At 38.1% G+C, this 25,090-nt stretch overlaps 1 protein-coding gene across 2 annotated transcripts in view; it reads left to right on the forward strand.

The window, feature by feature from the left end:
* Positions 1 to 25,090, forward strand: part of pdhx (pyruvate dehydrogenase complex component X) — a 46,665-nt gene that overhangs the window by 20,887 nt on the left and 688 nt on the right. For both annotated transcript variants that reach the window (XM_055193509.2, XM_055193508.2), the window contains 9 exons: positions 6,265 to 6,348; positions 12,410 to 12,510; positions 13,894 to 14,078; positions 15,359 to 15,457; positions 15,606 to 15,765; positions 19,059 to 19,206; positions 22,817 to 22,875; positions 23,223 to 23,381; positions 24,124 to 24,188. In XM_055193509.2, the coding sequence (XP_055049484.2) occupies positions 6,288 to 6,348; positions 12,410 to 12,510; positions 13,894 to 14,078; positions 15,359 to 15,457; positions 15,606 to 15,765; positions 19,059 to 19,206; positions 22,817 to 22,875; positions 23,223 to 23,381; positions 24,124 to 24,188 (1,037 nt within the window). In that variant the 5' untranslated portion in view covers positions 6,265 to 6,287. The remainder of the gene's footprint in view (positions 1 to 6,264; positions 6,349 to 12,409; positions 12,511 to 13,893; positions 14,079 to 15,358; positions 15,458 to 15,605; positions 15,766 to 19,058; positions 19,207 to 22,816; positions 22,876 to 23,222; positions 23,382 to 24,123; positions 24,189 to 25,090) is intronic.

A 25,090-nucleotide genomic window follows, 5' to 3' on the forward strand; every position in this document is an offset into this window, starting at 1 on the left:
ATTACAATTCTCCCTTCATATTGGCCTTTGCAGCGCCTATATGGCGTATAAAATTACAGTCTATCTTTCGTAAGCTAACTAAATTTAAACAAAACATAAACACATTAAACCCAACAATACTCAAACATTAATATAAAACCTACCCGTTCTACAAAACAGACATTATCTATAAGGATACATGTTAAAACAATCCGATATAGCGTTTATAAGAGCTGGTTGGTAGATGTTTACTATTTTTGGCAAAACCTCCGTTGCAAACCAACATTTACATCAATAAAATAATTTTTACTTTGAAAATGATGCGCTGTCGCGTTAATATCAGCTGTTCGTTTACATAAGACTCCGTCTACGTTCATTTACACTCAGAGCAACGTCTGAGTTCTCAAACTAAAACAGGGTCTTCAGCGTTTGCGAACGAATCCGTTTATGAGGGTCGAAAACGGTGATGTAGTGTAGATGAAAGGCGTAAACGTAGCAAAAGTAACGTGTTTTAAAGCATAAACGCATTAATGTAAACATAGCCTTAGACTGGTAAAGCTTCTTTTTAAAAGTAAGGCGTTTGATACAAAGAAATGAGGGATTTATCTGCTGCAGAAATCATATATGTGTTTGACTTTAGTACTATTCGGACGGGATTAGTTTTAGATGTGGGGTAAAGCAATTTTTATCAGAGCTTCTCAGTGATTTTAGTCCTGTCCGAATGCTCTATGTCAGTAATAATTACGGACAATATCAGTAAAGATTACGGCGACTTTTACCTTCTGTAAAAAGGTCCGGAGAAATTACGTTACCTCAGGTAATCCTAATCCAGTGTGAATAGACCAGCTGTAAATATACACGTATAACGCGTCATTTCCTTTTAATTTGCGGGTTTCTTTTAAATATAAAAGCGCTTAAAGAAGCATTTACTTGTGTCCTAGGTGGAAAAACAAGTCAATGGCAAGTCAGTTCCTGAATAAAACGACACAAACTTAAAAAAGTGTCAAATTTACTTCTCAGAGGCGCGGAACTGTTTCTGAAACTGACGTTCTCTCCAAACTCAAATTAAACACAGTGTTTCGCGTTTTCCTCGTCTGTGTCATGTTGTTTGCACATCTGATATCAGGAAGCAAGGTAACGTGCACGTGAAGACGAGAGGTGATGCGCAGTGCAAATGAGTTACCTTTCCACTTCTGAATGTTTTACTGAGATTTCCAATAGTGTCTGTCTGAGGAGTGCAAGAGAGGGGGGTACCTTAAAGGGGCGTAACTTTAAGTTGTCCAAGTCACGCAGAATCCCGCGGGATGTCAGGACGACTTCCGCTAAACTGACATGGCAAATCCGATAGCTAGTTAGTAGTATGAAGATTGTTTATAGCTCTCTTTCAACTTTAGCGTAATGACAAATAACGTTAATGCCGTAAATGTTTTAAATTGAGGGCACGGAGGAAGCTTCATAAGACGCTCGGATGGTCTTATATTGTCTCATCCATCGTTATTCTTAACGTGGGTAGACAATATGGCCATATACGGCATATATGGACATATTTACAAACCTAAAATTATTAAAGTACCGAGGCATACCAATATTTAAATCGTGAACTGTTACACAGTGAGGATGATTTCGTTTTTTTTTTTAAGTAAATGTGCACATCAGACAGTTTAATATGTATTAAACCAAGACAAGTAGAGGTAGCTGCAGGCTGGAGCAATGGGCGTGGCAAGAGGTCGGAAAGAAATGGAGCGTGCCACGAGGAATGGGGCGTGCCGTAAGGTCTTTTCAATTAGACGCGAAAAGCTTCCTGATCCGCATAAAAGCGAGCCATAAACTTAATCACTATGTTGCTTGCTGATGTATGCATATAAACAATTTTATCGTAACACATAGAGCAACACTCACACGCTGTTTGCTGATTCACTGACTTCTTTTACTGCTTTATTCAGTACAGAACTCACTCTAATATAGAACACTGTTGCCCCCTAATGGCAACTCTTCATATAGCACAACATTTAGCTGCATATAAAACACTATACAAAATAAATTTATTTCACTGTTAAAATAACAATAATGACATTGAGAATTCATTCAAAAGTACGTTACCTTCGACACCTTCTGTATGGCGCGGGTTACATGACGTCATCACCACCGCCACTTTTTCAGGATCAATCATTAAAAACATTCATAATGTTTGTGATAAATGCACTTTTTGTAAAACATCAAAGATATGAAACATTTATTTTTGTATTGCCCTTTTTCTATTTCATTTTGGACTGACTTCAAAATATATATTCCTAAAATAGAAATTCCCAGTATTAGAATTTAGAACCTCGTGACATTTTATTTTGTTTCCAAAACCCATATTTTTCTGGGAAAAAAATTATATAATTAAATTATTTTGTCGACGTTTTATATGCATAATACACAAATAAAAGAAACCCTCCTATATTACCTTTTATAAGACCATGTTCAGATTTCAGATTCAACCATGAGATCACAAAACAAAAGGTTTTTGAAAATATCTATAACTACTTTGATTCATAAACTTTTATTTTTGTATTCATTTGTATTTTTCATTTTATACTTGTTATTCTCCGATTTACACATTTTGAGCTGTATTTACAATGCTTTGTATTCATCGTTTTTATTGCATTATACTTGAAATGTCTTTATTTGAACTAAATAAAAAAATCATTAAAAAACAAATTATTATTTTAAAGACAAAAATGTCTCTAAAAGTAATGTTATTTTTATAAAAATGGTACAGCAAATGTTTTGGCTGTATAAAGGCATATACGTGTTTGGTCAAACACTCACCATATAATTATTAAATGAAGTAAAAACGGTTTAATAAACTTCTTTTAAGTGACATTAATTAATTAAGCAAAACAAACACCATTTTATCAAAAAAAAAAACATTTATTCAGTCATTTTTACAATTTTTTTTTTTGAAACGTCAATTGAAGTTGTCATCAAAGGCTTGTGTTCTTGTGTTAAAAGCTCATTCCTTCGAACAGAATCAAACTCTCTATCTAAATAGAACGCACAGTGACCCCCTTCATGGCGAAACGCGCGAAGTCTGTGGCTTTGCAAATGGCTTTGTATCTTGCGATATTCACAAGGTCTAACAACACTGAGAGCACAGAACGGACATCGACATAAATCGCCGACTCGGATGTCTTCGATGCAAATGCAGTCATTAATTTTTCTCACTGTAACATGTATCTGTCAACAACAATTAAATAATTCCCGAAGCTGAAAAGATGTCAAGCAAAGAGACCATCAAATTATATCGCAAATGTATTATATCCATCTTCTTCTTTCCATCAAAAGAAAATTACGATTTCTTTTTCGCTAAAGGAAATGACGTATAACTATGGTTACGGCTGATTGGCCAACACAGTTGCCAGGAGGAAGCTCCTTTGACCAATGAGAAACCTCTTACCATGCCCCTACCTCCTGCCACACCCCTACCTCTTGCCACGCCCATTGCTCCAAGCTGCAGCTACCCCTGTCTCAACCAAGATGAAATCCATTTGCAAACTTGCAAAGACTTAATTCTTTTTAAGGGAAATCTACAGAGCTCACGTGGTTTTATAAGAAATGGCTAACAGATAACATCTGGTGATATTGTAAAGGTTTATAAAAATAACTATTTACAAAAGGTAACATCTGGTGACATTGTAAAGGTTTATAAAAATAACTATCCACAACAGGTAACATCTGGTGACATTGTAAAGGTTTATAAAAATAACTATACACAACATGTAACATCTGGTGACATTGTAAAGGTTTATAAAAATAACTATACACAACATGTAACATCTGGTGACATTGTAAAGGTTTATAAAAATATCCTTTCAAGATAACCCTGCAATAAATTATAACACAGCTTTATGAGAGTCATCAGGAGCTGATCTCAAGTGTATAGCTGGAAGCTGTTGATGCATCTACAGTATTGGTAAAGTGCACATTAATGCATTTTATAATAATAATGCATCCAATGTCTACCCTGTGTAGAGCTGACAAATGTGGTTGTTTCTCAGCAGCAGTAATGTACAATGGCCAGCTCAACAGATTGGGGCAATTTCCCAGACAGGGTTTAGCAGGGGTGCCCAAAGTCAGTCCTGGAGGGCCGGTGTCCTGCAGAGTTTAGCTCTAAAGCCCGGAATACACTGCACGATTTTTGTCCTCTTATAAGATCATTACCTTATCACACTGTGCGACATGTATCGTTTAAACTCGGGTACGAGAGGCGTGTAGACTGTACGATGATGACACGGAAGCTATGGCGGCTGCGTCACGCGTTGCGCAACGTCACCAGCATGCGCTCGTGGTAAACAAATACCGGCGCGCAGGTCGTAGCAGCAAACACACTGTGCGGTGATCATGCCGAATTTCTGACACTGCCAGAAAACTATCGTAGGCTATCTTTGGGCGCAAGACCGGGAAAACGGCCGTCGTTGAACCTCTCTCACTGTACGACATAGGACCACAGACGGAGAGCCACGATCACAGAAATCGCGACGATAGTTTCACGATGGCAATCTTTAGTCTGGGACAGCCAATTATCGTGCGGTGTATTCCGGGCTTAACTTGCATCAGAGCACCTGCTAGGAAGTTTCTAGTATGCTTAGTAAGACCTTAATTGGCTGCTTCAGGTGTGTTTGATTAGGGTTAGAGCTAAACTTTGCAGGACACAGTTTGGAAACCCTTAGTTTAGATCAGGGGTGACCAACCCTGTTCCTGGAGATCTACCCTTCTGCATATTTTAGTTCTAATCCAGCTTTAACAAACACACCTGACTATAATTTTAAGGTTGCCCTGAAATGCTTGATTGCCAGGTTGGGGTTGGAGCTGAACTCTGCAGGACAGTAGATCTCAAGGCACAGGTTTGGTCACCAATGGTTTAGAATAGATTAAACCAGGACTGGGCACTTATATTAGGGCATTTTAGTTTTTATAAACAAACCCTACAAAAAAGACTGGTGTGCATCTTGAGAAAAAACAATGGCACTGATATGTTGAGAGGTGTCAGTACAAGGTGTTTTCTTAATTACAGTAGCTCAAACATGCATTTTAGTTAGGGACCATGATAAGCCCTGTCTGGAAAACCGCCACATTGTTTTACCATAACAGATATGGGTTGTTTCAGGTTGAGTTGTGATTTTGAAGTGTAGACCAATGAATCCTCCTATTGTGTTTCTGCATCACAGTTAATGTGCATTTGGATGGTATCACCCTCACAAGTTGTCCACTGCATCACTACACATCAATGCATCTGTGAAAATTATAACCATAAACATATATTACATTTGTACTTAAAATAAGCTTACATTATGAGAATATACAATGGCACCCATACTTAAACAGAATAGGGTTTGAGAGAGAGAGATACATTAAAAACGAGACACACAACCTTTAACTCCAGTGTTATTATGTCGTTTAATAGGTCCTTAAGTAATTAACTGTCATTTGAAATCTCGACAACTTACAGGAATAACTGTAAGATTCTAATGTACTAATATCTACTATCGTAAATAGGGAAATATATAGGTGGACAATGAAACTCATGCAAGCTTTGTTGTATATTGTTAACTACTCGTTACTGATCATAAGTGTATTCATAGAACGGACTTCACAAATCTAACATTAGACTAGCAACACATAGCTAACGTTAGCGAAGTAGCTTACCTGAAACGGTCAACCAATTCAGCCCCTGGCGTGACTTCTTAACATGTGTCGTAGCCGAACCATTTCTCTGGAAAAGGGTGTTCGTCAGTCGGCTTTCAATCCATTAAAATTGGTTCAAACAAACACAAGGACGCTTGGATGAGCAACTTTAATAACGCCTTTAGCCACCGTATCTCTATGCGGGCAGAAGAGGAAGACAAAATGACAACATCTCGTCATGACATCTCGCGTGGTTCTGTGTAACTTGGACAACTTAAAGTTACGTCCCTGCTAAAAGTTACGCCCCTTTAAGGTACCCCCCTCTCTTGCGGCCCGCAGACAGACCCATCTCGAGATTTCTAATCCCGTCCGAATTGACCATTAATATTACAGACGTCCTGTGGTAAAATTACATTACGCCATCTACCCCTGTAAAATTAATCCCGTCCGAATAGGGCTTTTGTGTGGGACTGCACAGACCCTTTGGAGTATCATCATGAAAGAGTGATTTAAAAGCAGGACTGTTGTGTTGCTCTGTTGGTATTTTAATGTCATATCCCAATGTGTTGTGGGAACATTGCGTTAATGTTGTTGTGTTTTGTGTTTGTTCAACAGGGGTTGCTCCTCTGAAGGTCCAGATGCCTGCACTCTCACCCACCATGGAGGAAGGAAATATTGTCAAATGGCTCAAGAAAGAAGGTGAATTTTTTACTTTTGTCTTTACATGTTTGTCTCGTTTTTTTTTTTCTCTCTGCAAATAAATCAGGGGTCTTCAATGTTTTTCAAGGCAGGAACCCCTTAGATGAGAGAGGCATGGAGCAGAAACACTCTGATAGTAAATGTGTAAAACAGAAATATTTATGTAAGCAGTAAAGTACGAGAAGCTGCTTTATCGTATTAGGCACAACACAAAGTAGAGTAGGTACAGCTATTGACCAATCAGAACCATGGACTGGAATGAACTGTTTTATAAATACATACATGTTAAGACAGCACATTAGCACAATTATGCTGTTGTTGAACATGTATCATTTTCTCTGTATTTTTTGTTAAAGTAGAATTAGGTTAAAATTGTAAGGTATTTGCCGTGAGATAAACTTTACAATTACACATTTACCTGAACCTGAGCTTTCAATTTATAAAGGTGAATGGCACAAAGAAGTCTGTTCTGGTGAAAATGGAGGTTGTGCCAAAGAAGTCAGTGCAGACGTACAGTAATAGATTCTGATCATCAGGTCATTTTATTAAGTAAAGTGCTTTGCAAGCGCGTCTTTTTGCTTGTCTCTGTTTTGCCACCAGTGACGAACACACACACTGCTACTTTATCTTTCTGAGGTCTGTTGCCTTTCACATGGTCGTGGATCATTATTATCATGTGACTTTATTTTCTGCAAAGCATCATCTCAGACTCAGAACAACAACATGAAATGAGTCCTCAGCAGCTCTTTGGGGCAACATGTTTGACAGTTGCTATTAGTCTGGATTTCAATCCGACTATGAATCTTGCACCATCAGTACCATAACGGCACGCGTTTCATTGATTTTTAAATGTGATAGTGTTGATAGTTTATAATGCAGACGTGGTGTGGTGTCATTTGCCTGATGAATTTGCACTTTAGCAATAACAAATCTGAACGAAAGTAGTTCTTCAAAACTGGAAATCCAAGACATCTTGCAACATCAATCATTGGATAAATTTAATTTCAGAACACATTTCAATCGAAAAACATAATGCATACAGAAGGAAGCAGATATCTGCTTTTGAAGACATCTGGTCCCCATTATTAACATTTCTTAACACAAAAACATAACTACAAGCCGCGTACATTACCATTTACATTACCATTCACATATCTCCCTTTTCCATCGTCTGTTATGTAAGTTTATTTATTGTCTTTCATAGGAACACACTATTCATGCTCATGCATAACATTTTTTTTTTTCTCCCCCCAACCCTTTTCAAACTAACGAATGTGAACCTCAGATTAATGTATAGAGCTTACTCAAGATCATTATACTCAACCAACCATCAATAACATGTTCTTGTAGCAACTGTCAATTGTCTTGTCTCTGTTATCTGTTTGTCGTATATGTTACATGTTACACTAGGTATGTGGTGCTACAATCCCCCCCCCCCATGTACCCAGGGTTTCACTAAACTGCTTGAATGGTTATGGTAGGACGAATAATGCATTGTATAAAAATCTATTGTCTATATTGTAATGTATTGTGTAAATAATTTGCTTTATTAAAAAATAAAGTTGTCCTCCGAAGAGGGGGGGGTGGTGGCGGGCCAAGAAAAAAAAAATCTGAACATCTTAAAACAGCCGTCCAGGTTCAGAAAGATAGTAGATGAGTAGACAAGTGTGCTTATATTATTTATCTGTTTTAGTGTGCTTTTTCTGTCACTGCTGCTGCTTCCTGAGTGGGCGTTTAGTGTTAAAGGGGCGGTGAATTTGTTGATTTTATTGTTTTAAACTGTTGTCTGATGTCTACTTATGATGTTCGCGTGGTTTTTACATTCAAAAACATCAAAAGCAATAAGTAATAGGCTATTTTGTAACATGGATTAGTGGCTGTCTAGAGAAATGGTTCGTTTGAAGGGGCGGCCGCACTGAAGACCTGGACGTAAACGCCCACTGCTATGATTGGACAGCTTCATTCCCCGTCATTACATGTGGGCAAATGTTTTAAAAACATTAATGTGTAAAAATAGCAGCCGAACACAAATATGTTTGAGCCACAAAAGATTCTGGGTGCTAAAGATGATACACATAAATGACAATACGTATACTAAAGTAGAAACAAAAATTTAAACTCGACGTGACTAAATTACCGCATACAACGCAGTAAGCGGGCATCAGAATCTAAACTGCGGCTGATAAATCCTTCTTTATCAATAACTTTATATATTTCTACCGTTAAATTACAGTTGTGTTGTTAAGTGTTGTACCTTTATTAATCGTTTGATGTTTTTAGTACATTAAAACAGTCAAACATACGTGTTCAGAAACGGATGTTACAACAGACATATCAAGCGATCTCTTCTAACAAAGCAATAGTGAAACGCAGTTACTTAAATAAACTTACTGTGTATACTGCTGTGTCATTTTTGTCAGATCCAATATTAGTGGTTTTTTTAATCACAGTCTCTCTGCAAATACAGCATTGACTTTTTTACAAATGAATCCGTGTACACAAAGTAAACAAACGTGAGCTAGAACTTCTTCAAAAGCAAACTTTATCCACGCATTCCTAATGTTGAGCCTCCGTTATCCAGCGTCTTGATGCAGAGGTAGTCGAGGACGCATTGTGATCGGATCTCAGTGTAATGTAAACGCAATCCAGCCATCGTATCTGCATTTACAGGTCAACGTCACACAAAACCCCGCCCACTATCATCTCCTTTAACTGACAGCTGTCAAAAAAAGGACAATATGTCATGGAGCACAGCTGAGAGACGCACAAATTTGTATTTGTGGAGAAATGCTATAGCTTAAACGTAAATAAATCGATATACAAAAGCATTTTAACGCTGCTGACTGTATTTAACTTATTCAGGCATATGTTTAACATGTTTCCACTATTTATGGAGAGATTTTATATTTAATGCCAGAATTTAATGGATCGTTATAATGTTTGAGGTTCCATGGCGACATATCAACGTGAACGTTGCGCTTCTTTTTGGTCAGTCAGCAGTTTCTATCTCATTTAACACGTTATGTTACTTGAAAACACGTACAAACCATAATAACATTTAGGGATGCACCGATACCACTTTTTCCATCTCCGATCCGATTCCGATACCTGAATTCTGAGTATCGGCCGATTCCGATACCTGCCGATCCGATACTACTGTATTTTTCTTGAGCAATTTAAATTACACACAGACACCCACACAGACACACACACACACACACACACACACACACACGCACACACAGACACACACACACAGACATACACTATATAAATGTCTAAATCTAGCATAATATAATTATATTATATATAATTATACTTTTAAATTAAAAACCAATAATTTAAAATGATTTACAAGTTACAAGAACATTAGTAATTATTAACCATGGCAGTGTTTAGGAGAAAATAAAATAGGCACGTTTGATCAAATAAGTATGCTAAATATATTTTCCTTAATTGCGCAAAAAGTCACAGTAAAAAAGCTTTAGTGTGCAGATGGTTATTTTGGGAATTATGCACTTAACCGGACCTTTTATGCACATTTCGGGTGCAGAATTGATGCGCCTAAATCATATTGAGTGCGCATTCTGCGCAATACTGTGCAGCATTGATGCTCTAGAAGCGTCCTCACACTCGCATGGGAATCCTCGCTCCGCAGTGGAAAGCTAAGTTCATGCATCGATTTGATGCATCGTGTGCTCAGCACATACTGAATTGCATCCATCCAACAACTTACTGAGACTTTATAAAATCAGATCTTTAAAACAGCCTACAGTTATTGAGGGTTCGTGTGTTGAGTGACGCGTTTCATCCGTCCGCTTCACCTGTGAATCCTCAGCACATAGTGAATTGCATCCATCCAACAGCTTACTGAGACTTTATGAAATCAGATCTTTAATAAAGCCTAACGTTACAGTTATTGTGTGTGTTATTGTGTGTGTGCCTGTGTTGAATGACGCGTTTTTATCAGTCCGCTTCTCATCAGTGGATTAACTCAGTTTGCAAGTAAGTTACAGTGTTTCTGTGAACATGAATATTTTTAAATGTGCGTTTGTTCCTTCACATGAAGCTATTGAGTGTAAGATGACTTTGATTATAGTGCATAAAAACGTTTATGGTGCTTTTATAATACTTTGACGTTTTAATCGCTTGTCAGTGACAACCATGGGTAATGCGCAGTATCGGAATTGGATCGGTCCTGTTAGTCCGATATCCGATCCAGCAAAAAATGCCGGATCGGCCCCGATACCGATCCAGAATATCGGATCGGTGCATCCCTAATAACATTAACCAAATACATGTATTCAATGTTTGTTTTATACAAAGTACGTTACTTATAAATGTGTTTGTAAATTACATTACTTAACTACGCACTATATAGAGGGAGACATGAACAGGAAATTTAGGAGATAAGTGAAAGTAAGTAACGTTACATCGGCTGAAACGTGCATCCTGGTGCGGGCGTTGCAGATAAACAAAGATAAAGCCTTAAATAAAGCTTAAAATGTGAACATCACGGTTTTTGGGTTACTTCTCAGTAACACTGTACAATACGGGATTGCGGTTACCGCGACAACCCTAAATCATGTAGCTAAAGACAGCTGTAGCCATCTGTGATTGACAGCTATCCACCCAGCGCGTCTCCCTAAACGGGATCCGATCACACATCCAGATACAGAAGCCACATTTATGCGACAAATGTAAACGCGCCGTATCCTGATATACGAATGATCGGATCTGCGTGAACGGATCACCGAGATCGCATGTTAATGCAAAGTGTGAACGCAGCCATAGACCGTCCTTCCACAACCGAAAATGCGTTTCCATGGTTACTTCATATCACTGCGTCAAAATAAAAGTCTCTCAGAAAAAAATTATTTAAAAGTCATTTTGGTTACATTTGGCAATCTTTAAAGACATGTTTACTTATTGTTGAGACACACGTGTGTAACGCGAAGCTGTGGGAGGGGCTACAAAAGTGGTTCCTTGTATTTGGCTATGGGGAGTTTTCGAATTCCACACTTTGTCATTATACTGGCTTGGTGCCAAAAACTGTTATATTTCAGCAGCACGGACGTTTTCAGTTCTGAAACTTACAGGATGTTCATTTAAGTATGATGACCTCTTATATAACAAATTATCAAGTTAAAATTGAGTATTTGATTCACCGGTCCTTTAAGATATTTTGTCTGCAGGCTAAAATTAGCTTCTAAAATAGCTTAGAACACTGGGTTACTTTTTATAATCTATGCCACTATCTTCAAGTTTTTTCACCAGAAAATCAGTTTGTTAACATTTAAACATGAATGCCTCACCTGTGATCGGGTGCTATCAACAACACCCTGACCCTGGTGATGACGGCGTAAAGCGACTCTTCATATTAGATGTATTGCCTTGAGCATACGGCACTCGCAAATTTGAGTTTTGTCCACGTTTTCTTGAGCATTGCTGCTGCAGTAGACTTAAATGAAGCTGGCGGTGCCTCTATTAGCATCTTTTCTCCTTCGCTTGCCGCGCTAAACGGTCCGCGCCACACACAAACACATGAGGAGGAACTGTGAGGTTGGCAACAGATTTGCATACTTCGAGTTGATTGTACAGGTACTCTTACGTAAACACACGCAGAGCTTATTTAGAACCATACATTAGCAGTTTTATACGCATTACAAGTTCAGGTGCTAGGAGTCCATTCCGCGCGCCTTCAGGTCCGAGCAAGAGTTCAAGATGCGCGCATTAATTCCAGGTGCATGCGAGAAGGAATCCATGCGTGTTACAAGCTTTCTCGCGCAAAGTGAAGCCCACAAACCCTCTCATGTGAGGAAAAGCATGCAATGCGTGTTAATGTGAAACTTTGATGATAATAATAATAACCATCGCCAACTATTGTCATGAAAGCCTACTATTGGCGATAAGTCTGACGTCTATACTATAGTCTATCGGCACAACCCTAATACCTACATTGAGTTTTTTTTTTTCTGTTTATTACTGTAAAACTGCTTTGAAGCTTATTATATAAAGTACTTTATATAAAAGATGACTGACTCGATTTGTGTTTGAACAGGTGATGTTGTCGAGGCTGGGGACGCTCTTTGTGAAATTGAGACCGATAAGGCTGTGGTTGTTATGGAGTCCAATGAGGATGGAATCCTTGCCAAAATACTTGTAAGTATGACAGGTAATAAATAAATTAGGAAGGCAAAAGTAAAATACAGCTTTGTTTCTGCATTGAAACTGCATTTAATGTGTGCTTTTAAAGGTATGGTGCTCAAACATCATTTAACTCTTTACATTTAGCATCCACAATTATATACCCAAGGATTAATTGACAGCGGCCTGTTGAATTATTTGAAAATAATGCACACCCAAGGTTGTAATGCAGCACAGCGCATAGCGGAGTGTAATACTATGGTTGCCATTAGGCTTGCCGCGATAGTCGGTGAAACGGTGATAACCGGTGCTTCAGCCTCTCACCGGTTATATCACTTGCCCACCGCGACACCGTCTTTCACCGTCGTTTTGATATTTTCGTGTAATTAAATCATTTAGTTTTGTTAGAGAGAGCAAACACTTACAACTGAATGTGTCTGTTGTCTGAATTCAGCGGAGCTGAAGGCGCGTCACGTCACATAGAAGCAGGTGTCAGATTTCATTTATTTCTGTCAGAGTTTGCGAGGCGAGCTGACTGACCAGATGATGACAGAAGCTGCGTGCTTACTCGTTGTTGTTATAATATACATATATGATGTTTAATATAAGCGAGATTGTTTTGTTGTTGTGTTTTTCATCAAGAAAAATATCAAACCCATCATTCAAGCAGCGCTTTTATGGAGAAGTAGCCGGTTGCTCTGCTTGGGACTGGTGGGTTCTTTGAGAATTACTTGCGCACATTGACTCAAGCACTTAAGTAAACCAGCTGTTGCACTCGCATTGCACTCAAATTCATACGCGATTTAACACAGTTTACGCAAGCGCTGCATTTAAACAGTTGCGTAATTTTAAGTGAAAGTAAAATGTGCACGTCTGCATGCACATTTATAAGCCCCTCCCACTCGGTGATACCGGGATCACCGAGTTTGTGACGCGCCGATTAACCGGTGGGAAAATTACGTCACCGCGGCAACCCTAGTTGCCATAGACATTGCACGGGCGATTTTTTGAAAGGTCAGGTGTGCATTTTGGGGCAGGTGGGGCAGTTGTAGCCTGGTGGTTAGAGCGTCGGGCTTGCAACCCGAGATTTTCTGGTTCGAGGCTCACGGCCAGAGGGTTGCAACTGTGGTGCCCCTGAGCAAAGCACCTTACCCTAATTGCTCCCTGGGCGCTGGGATAGCTGCCCACTGCTCCGGGTGTGTATGTTCACGACTTGTGTTCACTACTCAATAAGGATGGATTAAATGCAGATAAAGCATTCAACAGCCCCGTGGTATAACAGTGAATATACTATTATTTAATGCTTGACTTGTATTATTTTATTTACTGAGTATTAGATTGGATAGCTCATGTCAGTTTTATTGACCACTGAACAGGGTCTTCATGTGTACGTTTCAGGTGCAGGAAGGCAGTCGAGGTGTGCGTTTGGGAACTCTCATTGCTTTGATGGTTGGTGAAGGTGAAGACTGGAAAGAAGTTGAGATCCCGCGCCTTGACCCCATAACACCAGCTACAGCTCCGCCTACTGCAGCTGACCCCGCCTCTCCTGTGGCCCCGATCCATCCACCTGCAACAGTCAAGGCGTCAGTATCTGCAACAGCATAATATATTTACGTTTACATGTATTCATTTAGCAGATGCTTTTTACCCCTAACCCTTAGAGAGAGCAAAGAATAAGACTAATAGGTCGGGATGTTGCTGTGACACAGTTGGGAGGGGCTTATAAATGCGCATCCATCCATGCACATTTTGCTTTCGAATTAGAGACAATTGTTTAAATGCAGTGCTTGCGTGCCCTGCGTTAAATCGCTTATGAATCCACTTGGATTGCGAGATTAACACTAGTTTAATTAAGTGCATGAGTCAGTATGCGCAGGTACTTCTGACAGAGCTTGCCAGTCCCAAGCTGAGCAACCGGCTCTTTCTGTAGAAAAAACGCTGCTTGAATGATGGGTTCAATATTATTATTATTATTAGTATTAATGGGAAACACAACAACAAAATGATCTTGCTTATATTAAACATTACATAAGACGTTTTCCCCTTATATGCATTTTTTTTTTACAGAAGAGAGACCTGTCTATATAACTTCATTAACAACTAGTTATTCAGTTCGGTTATGTACACACTATGCAGAGTGTCTGTAAATAAAGTTGTCACTATCTGCATTTTGCAGGAGTTTATTCGGTAGTAGAATGTGGTTGTCCCGTAAATGACTGAAGTATGTGTGTACAGAACATAATTATGCACTAAAAGGTGAAGTGACAACCTAATTTATATGCAGTGTGTTTGAAGCCATTGTGGTAACCATTAATATGCCTTCAAAAAAGGTTTAATTAACACTTTTTGGTCACTTGACAAAGATGTAATGCCTATCATACACTTATATTCCTCAAGTTGTCATTCCAGAGCTATGCAAGAAATGCAAGCCTGAAGTCATCTGGTGAAGTCATCCAGTGTTTCTAACATTGCAGTATACACCAAAGAAAAGCTATATATTACATTGTCAGTTTCTGCCAATACCGTGCAGGACTAACTGTTTCAAAAGAAGTCTGAATATTAACAGAAAATCTGATGTTTCTAGATCTTCTCTGAGCCATGTTTTACAGTGGCAGGGGTCCAGTTGCACCAGCTGGACATTACACCTAATAAGACCAGGCTAAATGTTAAATAAGTCATTTGCAGAATTTATACCTGCCGCACCATCTAGGTGTATCACACGCCAGACTAAATCTTATGCCTAGTCAAAAGAATGAGAATTGGGCATACACATTTTTTTTTACATTCAGCTGGTGTAATTGGCCCTTGGTATCTAGGTCATTTATATACTGGATGTCAAAAGTCATGTTATATGTGTGAACAGGTTACGTTTGAGTCCAGCTGCGAGACACATTTTGGACACACATGGTCTGGACGCTGATCTGGTGACGCCTACAGGCCCACGAGGTCTTGTTACTAAAGAGTGAGTCTTACAAACACACACGCAGACACATTACAAATGATATATCAGCCTGTGTTTCCCCCTATTTGTATACAAAGAGCATTATAAATGTTTATAATTATAAAAGGGTTGATGGAGATCATTTTGTTCTTTGTTCTGTGTTTGTCAGAGATGTTCTGAATCTGTTGAATCAGCGGGGTAAAGGCCAAGCTGCTCCTCCTGCAAGAGCTGCTACTTCTCCTGCCCCAACCCCACCTCAACCGGCTGCCCCCACCACTGGTCGCCCCACTTACCCACCTGTTTCTGTCCCTGGTAAACCTGGAGCTCCGGTAAGTGACTAAACTGATTCTTACAGACCACTATGACCAGCAACCAAATGTCAAATACTGCAATACCCAGATGATGTCGTGTTGTGCTGCGTCCAGTTTTAAATATTGCCCTCATTCACACCACAAAAACCTTTTCATAGTATCTGATCTATTAGTGGGACAGACAGGAGCTGGTGATAATTTTAGTACTGGCACCGCCTTGTTTGTGCAACTAAATTAGCTCCTACTTCAGAGTAGTGTCTAACCAGCAGAACAAAAATTATTCATAAGTGTATGTTTATTGGCCTAAAGCATAAAATACAAAAACATTTTCTAAACATACAATTTATGATTATTCCACTAACATGTTACATAACATACATAAACATGTTCTTTATTTATTGATGAAATATAACACTGCAAGTTATCATCAGAGATTTATTCTCTAATTTAGTTTTACTTTTTGCTCTTTAAATCACACAACATACCCCTAACACGCAACAACAACAGCTCTGATCACAACACTCAACAAATTTGATATCCGAGCAGTGTTTTTTATAAGTGATTACTCTATCAACAGTAATATAGTCATTTTATTATGAGTACATTAGGGATTTAGCATATTGATAACGGCACTTCATACTTCCATTAACAACTTCCCTAACAGTCTACTAATACTCTAATGAGAGTTAATGTAGTTGCAAAGTTACCATGAGTTGGTTTAATATCTAAGGTGGACTATGAAAATAAAGTGTAACCAAAAAAGCAAAACAACTCACACAGTGAGGGGGAAAATGGGAGCACAGCCAACAACATAAAAATAATACCCATACAAGGGTAAAGGAGGGTTACAACATAATAAAGGTGTTAATGGCCAGCCATTCACTGTGTCTGTCACAACCCGAGACAGTTTGGGTCCTCACTGTTTTATAAACTTGTGCATGTAAGTGACCCTACCTGTCATTTTCTCATAAATGTGTCATATATCACTGAAAACAGGAAAATCTCAGCTTTAATGTTATATGGCACACATGCAAGTAAATTACATTTTAATTCTGTTGCAGCTTTAAATATAAGCTTGTCTTTATTGGAATTTCTCTAAAATATGACTTTCTGAGACTGAAATACATCAAATCTTTTACATGATCTTAATATTAAAGAAAACTTTAGCTAGGTTTTCACAGGCAGGGTCACATATATTTATACCAGAAATTTTAAACTGAGTGGACCTCGGTAAAATAAGGCAGACCTCAATGCCTTCTCTCAAATTCATTTTACAATATAGTGGTTAGACAGATAGCATTGTTTTTTAGAGTCATAGATCAAATAATTTTCTGATCAGCATAAAAGGCGAATTGAAAGGCGGAAAATGAAATAAGAACAAATCGAGAATTTAGAAGCATATGAAAATAGAAAATAACAAATTTACAAATATAGTATAACACTTATAGTATTTAGGAACAGAAGTATAATGAAATGAATAATAACACTGTCTTCTTCATTCAATAAATTATTAAATATAATCAATCTTTTTAAAGCTACAAAAGTGATTTTTCTTTTGTCTTCTGCTGTTTGATTAAAATAATGACACAAACATATTCTTGAGGACACTGCCACTTTAAGATCAGATAAGCACGGATCCGGATTTTTTCTGAACTGTTTGCGTTAACTATAAGACATAACTGGCTGTTTTTATGAGAATAATTGCCAATACTGTCGTATTTAGAGATAATTTTGTGTGTATGTGTCCTGTCAAGCGCACAGCCATTTTTTGTTTACGTGCTTTTTGAAACGCGAGCCTCTATGCTTGTGCTTATGAGGGTGTGTCCATTTGAGTGTGTGTGTGCGTGCACAGAAAACAGCTCACTTTAACATCTTCTTAAGCTCAAATTGTTTAAAATGGCTTTAATGTTAACATTTGACAAACTTTCTATATAAATAGTTTATTTCTGAATGATGCATATTCAAGCAATTATTATTAAAGAGATTATTATAATTTATGCGTGATTTTTTTTGCTTTCCCCTAAAATATTTTGTTTCTTTTGTCTGGGTGGGCCAGCCGTCAATCTGAGTGAGCCAGTGCCACCCTGGCCCTTATATAGCCATGGCACTGATTTATACTTATTCATTATACATATTGTCAATCTTTAAAAAGCTGTAAACATGCAATATTACCTAGAAGACAAATAATAAGACATTTAGAAATAAGATTCTTAAAAGGTTAGTTCATCCAAAAATGAAAATTATGTCATTAATGAGTCGCCCTTATGTCGTTCGAAACCCATAAGACCTCCATTCATCTTCGCAACACAGTTTAAGATGTTTTAGATTTAGTACAAGAGCTTTCTGACCCTTTATTAAAAATGTATTTACGATATACTGTTCATGTCTAAAAAGGTAATAAGAACATCATCAAAGTAGTCCATATGACAGCAGTGGGTCAGTTAGAATTTGTTGAAGCAGCGAAAATACATTTTAGTCCAAATAACAAAAATTATGACACTTCAGCATTGTCTTCTCTTCCGGGTCTGTTGTGAATCCGCATTCACCACACTGCCGTGACGCTGCTGGCGTACGCCGCTCCTGACATGTTATCTGGGGCGACCGAGATTCGTTTTCAGTCTGAGGGAGACACACGCTGTATTCAAGCGATTGTATAGTGTTTGTATTTTGGTATTGCTATATTTTTTAAATGGTGCGTAAGTGTGCATGTCGCAGATTTCCTAATCTATTATCTATTAGATATTATCTATTATTATTTATTATCTATTAGGGCTGGCAGTGTTAACGCGTAAACTCGTCCTATTAATTCATTAATCATTAACACGTTAAAATAATTAAACTACATGAATTAACTGTTTTATGCACACATGCAGGCACACACACAAACCAGATCCACAAACAACCTGGAGAAGCGTCGCCTTTACAATTACTTCACTGTGACATTTTAACGCGGTTAATAGTGAAACCTGTTAATCGCTGTATACCTAAGTTAGTATCACTGATATAAAAAAATGATTAATAATATACGTTTTTTACAGTGCTACAGAAATCAATTTTAATTGAATTGAATATAACATAGACAAAATTATTAGCAGCAAAAGATTGTGGGTTTGATTTCCATGGAACAAACATAATACTGATAATATGTATAGCTTAAATGTGCTGTTTTTTTTTTTGTTTTTTTTTTTTATAAAAGTGTGTGTGAAAAATGTGAAATGAAAAGATCAGCATCAACTGTGTCTTAGGTTTGATATATGATGCACATACAGTATATATGAATATGCATCAGGGAATGTGCACTATCCTTTCAGGGCACGTTCACAGAGATACCAGCCTCAAATGTTAGGAGAGTCATCGCTCAGAGATTAACGCAGTCGAAGACCACCATACCTCACGCGTATGCTTCAGTTGAATGTGATCTCAGTGCTGTCACGAAGCTCAGAAAATATCTGGCCAAAGGTAAGACCATAACATTATGGGTCCTATTTTAACAATCTAAGCGCATGGTCTAAAGCACACCGCCATGGCGCATAAACTATTTTTCCCGTCATTAAATTAGCAAAAGTGGGTTCAGACACGCCCGTTTAGACCAAGCGCACGGCCTAAAGGGTTGTTCCTATTTTCGTAATGGGTGTGTTTTGGGCGTAATGTGCAATAAACCAATGAGAGTCTTATCTCTCATCCCCTTTAAAAGCAAGTTGTGCTTGTCACCATGCTTAATCCCTTTTTAGAAAGCGGAATTTATAAACTGAAAAACTAAGTGGAGAAAGAAGACCACCAGTTTAAGATTAATGTAAAAAAAGTGTTTGTTTTTTTATTAAAACCTTTAAAAGCCGTTTTTTTCAGTCATGGAAATAAAAATAGCAGGCTTTTAATCGCTGTAAATGTACTGATATCCTACATAATCATTGTAATCTCATAAAATAATTTACAAATATGCAAGAAAATGTTTGTACTCTAAAATACTTTATTTGTAACAAACAGGAGATAAAGAATTCACAAACGTGCGGAGAGCCGTTTTAGCACCATGGGTTTTTTAAAAGCATTACTTAAAAATGTTTCTCATCTCACTATATCCACAGGTACAAAGTCATCAAATACAATTAATCTGTGTGATAGCATTTAAAAAAACATAGATGCATGTACAAAGCAAAGCATTTATTTTACTTACCAGGCTACAGGCGAAGCACTGCCTTCTAACGTCTCATAATTGTTGCTCATTTATGTCCAAGAGACTCAATAATAATCTTTTACATTTTAATCCTTTAATTTTTCGTATTTAAAATCGTTTTTGTTTAGCTGCGGATCCAAGTGTGTGATAAGCGAACCCACTTTGTCGTCCCATGTATAGAATCAGAATCAGAATCAGTTTTATTTGGCCAAGTATACTTACATATACAAGGAATTTGTTTCCGGTAGATTGTAAATACTCTCTATACTTTAACATTTAAATGTATAATACAAATAGGTAGTAGAACACCCAATATACAGAACAATAATGATAAGACACAAACTGTACAAAAGAGACAACAATATACATATAGGCACATGTCACCCTATTAACATAATATACAAATAAGATATACAAATATACAGTAAATATGTATGTAATGAGTGCAAGATGCATATAGGATTATAAGTATGTACTGTGGTGAATGGACATAGAGCGGCTGACGTCACTTAGCTGCAGTTCAGTACAGTTATGGCAGAGGGAAAGAAGCTGTTCTTATGTCTGGTTGTTTTGGTGCGCAGGGATCTGTAGCGCCTGCTAGAAGGGTGGAGGTTAAAGAGGGTGTATGCTGGGTGTGTGCAGTCTTTGATGATGTTCTCTGGCCGCTTCAAGTCCTGTAGTGAGGGCAGGGAGACACCAATGATTTTTTCAGCTGTCCTAATTACGCGTTGTAATCTGTGTTTGTCCTGTTTTGTGGCTGCCCCAAACCAAACGGTGATGGATGTGCAGAGGATGGATTCAACTGCAGCAGTGTAGAAGATGGCCAGCAGTTCTTGTGGTAGGCCATACTTCCGCAACTGTCGTAGAAAGTACATCCTTTGCTGAGCCTTTTTAAGGATGGCGTTGGTGTTGGACTCCCACTTCAGATCCTGGGAGATGATGGAACCCAGGAACTTAAATGAGTCCACATTTGTCACTGGGATGTTGGATATTGTGAGGGGGGATAGCGCTTTGGGGTGCCTCCTAAAGTCCACCACCATCTCCACAGTCTTCACAGTGTTTAGCTCTAGGTTGTGTTGACTGCACCAGAGCACCAACTTACCAATCTCTTGGCGATATGCGGTTTCATCACCATCCTGGATGAGCCCAATGATAGTAGTGTCATCTGCAAATTGTATAAGTTTGACAGTTGGGTCTATAGAGGTACAGTTGTTTGTGTAGAGTGAGAAGAGCAGTGGGGAAAGGACACACCCCTGTGGTGCACCAGTGCTGGTTGTCCGTGATCCAGATGTGACGTCCCTCAGCCACACATGTTGACTTCGATTGGTCAAAAAGCTAGAGATCCACTGACAAATTGCAGGAGATACAGTAAGCTGAGAGAGTTTTGCATTGAGTATTTCAGCTCGGCGTTAAACACCATCATACCTGAAATCCACAAACAGGATCCTGACGTAGGTCCCTGGCTGGTCGAGGTGTTGCAGGATGAAGTGAAGTCCCATGTTCACTGCATCATCTACTGACCTGTTTGCCCTGTAGGCGCATATTTCTAACGCGCTCATTAAATAACAAAAAACACTAATTGGCTTAAAATAGCAACGCGCCAACAACGCACACCTTGTTTTCAGACCAGAACACCCATGGGTGCAAATGCATTTGCTATTTAAACAACGTGGCGCTAAATGTGAAAATTATAATTACGCCGGGATGAAACTAGCAAAAGACACTTGCTTCGCGAATTGTGCTGCATTGCGCCGAGTGTATAGCCATTTTCACACAGACATTCTAGAAAAAAACCCGGGAAAGGGATCTTGGATTTTTCCGGAATCCTTAGATTTTTTGTTCATTCACACTGCCATGATTACCTGGCATCTATGGTCCCTGAAAGACGTGATCTGTTGAAAGTCCCGCCCTCTCTTCTACGCAGCGTCTGAAGTTTGCATATTATTTATTATTTCTCTCTCCAGAAACCACTCGCGTGCATTTTTGTTTATGATAAAATTATAAAGGAGTGCGTGACGCGCCGTTTTAATGCTGGTGAATGATCTCAGCTTCTGAGTGGATATTTGACGAGCTCCCTGATTTCTGCTTTAATACATTTTCAGACATTTCTCATCGGGATTGTTTATATGCATTTAAAACCCGCATTTTAAGGAGCTGAACGATATATTTTGTTGAGATGACGTGCGGGAATTTTCGTTTATTGTAGCTCAAATGAGCACGTGACGCAAAATTCTTTTATGCTGCTGAATGATCTCCGTTTCAGTGCAGTAAGTGACGAGCTAACTTACCTGATATCTGCTTCAGTCCAGTTTGCTGACATTTCTCGTCATGAATGTTGTAAATCCCTCATTTTAAAGAGTTGAACCAACTTCATGTTGCCGTGACGACCGTCCTCACTACATCACATGCGTCATTGTTTATGCGTCTCATTTCCTGATAACTGCTTCAATCTAGTTTGCGACATTTCTCGTGGTGAATGTTTATATGCATGTTATCTCTCGTTGTAAGAAGCTGAACCATAACTTTTGTTGTGATGACGCGCGCGTCCTCACTACGACACGCCCATTACGGCATTGTTTCAGCTTCTTGTTCACACAGAGGGTTTTCCGTGTATCTGACCTATTCCGTGTATAGGTCCTCTTTCCGGCATCAATCCCAGAAGATTAATTCGGGACGAGTTTGTGTTCACACAGACGCTTGTCTGGCAATTTTACGGGTATTTTCTGGGACCAAAGGTCTGTGTGAATGGGGTTTATGATAGGGCTCTATATATCCATTCCTGATATGACCAATTAAAATCCAAACAAACTAGCAGGACAGGACTGGCTGGCGATGTTTTTATTGTCTATGATCTGTGTCCTGCCGGCCATGTGTTCACATCTGTGTTTGTGTGTTTAGAAAACATCAAGGTGTCAGTCAATGACTTCATCATTAAGGCTGCTGCTGCTACACTCAGAGTAAGTGCTGCTCACACATGATCATTCATTCATACACAACCTTCATTATTTCATATTCAGATGTATGTATAATGTTAGTCTGTTAACAACTCTACACAAATAAATGAACACAAAATGAACAAATAATAAATAACAGGAAACACAACTTGAGTGTCAAATGTGTAGTGACCTTTTAATCATGAACGACAAAAATATATTTGTATTTTTACGAGAATATTATCTAATGTTGAATGGCATGATATGTGGATAATATGATTTATGATGTGGTGATGTAAATTCAGATGTTGTGTGATTTATTGATGTTTGTGGATGGTAAGAGTCTCACTGCTGCTATCTGTTTCTGTCAGGAGATGCCAGAGGTGAATGTGATTTGGTCCCCTGAGGGACCTCGAGCTCTTGACTCCATTCACATCTCTATTGCCGTAGCAACACCGCGGGGTCTCATCACACCCATCATTAAAGATGCTGCTAACAAAGGCCTTCAGGAGATCGCTTCCAGTGCAAAGGTCTGCTATCACATATGAACATTGACATATAACTATTTTGACATATTAAATATATATTTTATTTGCTAATTTGTAACAAATGCAAACCCTGCACAAGAATAAAACACTTCTGATAACCTCTAAGCCGAGACGAAGGTGGAGCCAAAAAAGTATTTTTTTCATTGCACCACTAGAGGGTGTTATTGACTAAGTGTTGGTTGGGAACACCGGTTTACATAAATTAGGGTAGTTTGATGTTTTTTGGAGTGTACAAGGGTGACATGAGATATGATTCTTACCGGAACCATAGCCATCTTATTATCCTGCAGTTTTAACAAATTTGTAACTTGAGAATTCTTTATTAAATAAATATTGGATTTCTGTTTCTTTCAAGCTAAGCTGTGTTTGATGAACATCGTACCGTCCGGCCACGGCTTATAGACAAGCCACCATAACAACGATGCAAAAAAATATATTTTAACCTGAAGATCAATGTTTAAGTGTTTAAAATACTTTCATAGACAAAAATATAATTGTGCCAACATTTAATTAATTTCATTGGAAACCTGCAAGTTTATTTAACAAAAATCTCTTTTTGACTTAGAATAAACATTAAAGATAAAGTAGTCAGTATGAGTCCAGAATAGATGTGAACTTCTTCAAAATCTTCCCCAGTATCTAAAAATGATCTCAGGTGACTGTGTGGGATGTGGGAAAATATAAATAATGAATAGAGTAAATGTTTGTCAAACTTTTCTCTCAGGCTTTGGCCCAGAAAGCTCGGGATGGGAAACTATTACCAGAGGAGTATCAGGGAGGATCATTCAGGTAAATCTCTCTTTTATTTATGTTATATCAATCTTACATCATTCACACTAAAACTATATAAGCTTTCTAATATTAGATTTGATCTGTGACATGTTGTAAGGTATTACAGATCTTTTTTTAAGTTTTTCTGTCACATTTAGACTGATCACATTATATTATATTTTCCCTGGGTCAACTCTGGGTTAAAAACACCCACATTTCACGTGCGTGTGCGTGCTTATTCGCATGTTAATGAATGTAATACCAATAGTTAATTGTTACTTGTTAAACATGCAAAAACACAGGTTTTTTATTGGTATGCACCTTGGGTGTGCATTATTTTCAAATAATTCAATAACCCGTGATCAATTTTTCCTTACATAAAGGACCGGAGGCAATTATTCCAGAGTCAATTAAATAGATATGATGATCTATTTACTCTAGAAAACTATAACTACAGATGATCTGAAAACAGTTACAATTACTGTTATGACAATTTTTGTCTTGTTTTGATGAATGTAAAGCTGCTTTAAAACAATTGTGAAAATACAATTTAATTGAAATGTTGTGACTGATGTCGATGTATGTGTAGCTAAGCATTTACATTTCTGCATTTAGTGTCTAAAGTGAAGTACACACAATATATGTGAGTGTATGTTTTAGCAGTATGTGTGTTATCTGATAATCAAACCCATGACGTTTTGTGCTGCTGACACAGTGCTTTAACAGATTAATAATCCAGCATTATGAATATTTCTCTCAACATTTACACAATTTGACAACGCTTTTAAAGTCCTTCCCTGAGTGCTTATACCGCATTAAACAGTACATGTTTTGTTAAAAACGTTGTTTTTTTCAGATGTCTTACAAGTATAAAAGTAAAAAGTTTCAAACTCAGATTATTGTGCTGCGTTACAATCCTA

This window comes from Misgurnus anguillicaudatus, chromosome 6 (genome assembly GCF_027580225.2).
Source record: "Misgurnus anguillicaudatus chromosome 6, ASM2758022v2, whole genome shotgun sequence".
Taxonomy (NCBI): Eukaryota; Metazoa; Chordata; class Actinopteri; order Cypriniformes; family Cobitidae; genus Misgurnus; species Misgurnus anguillicaudatus.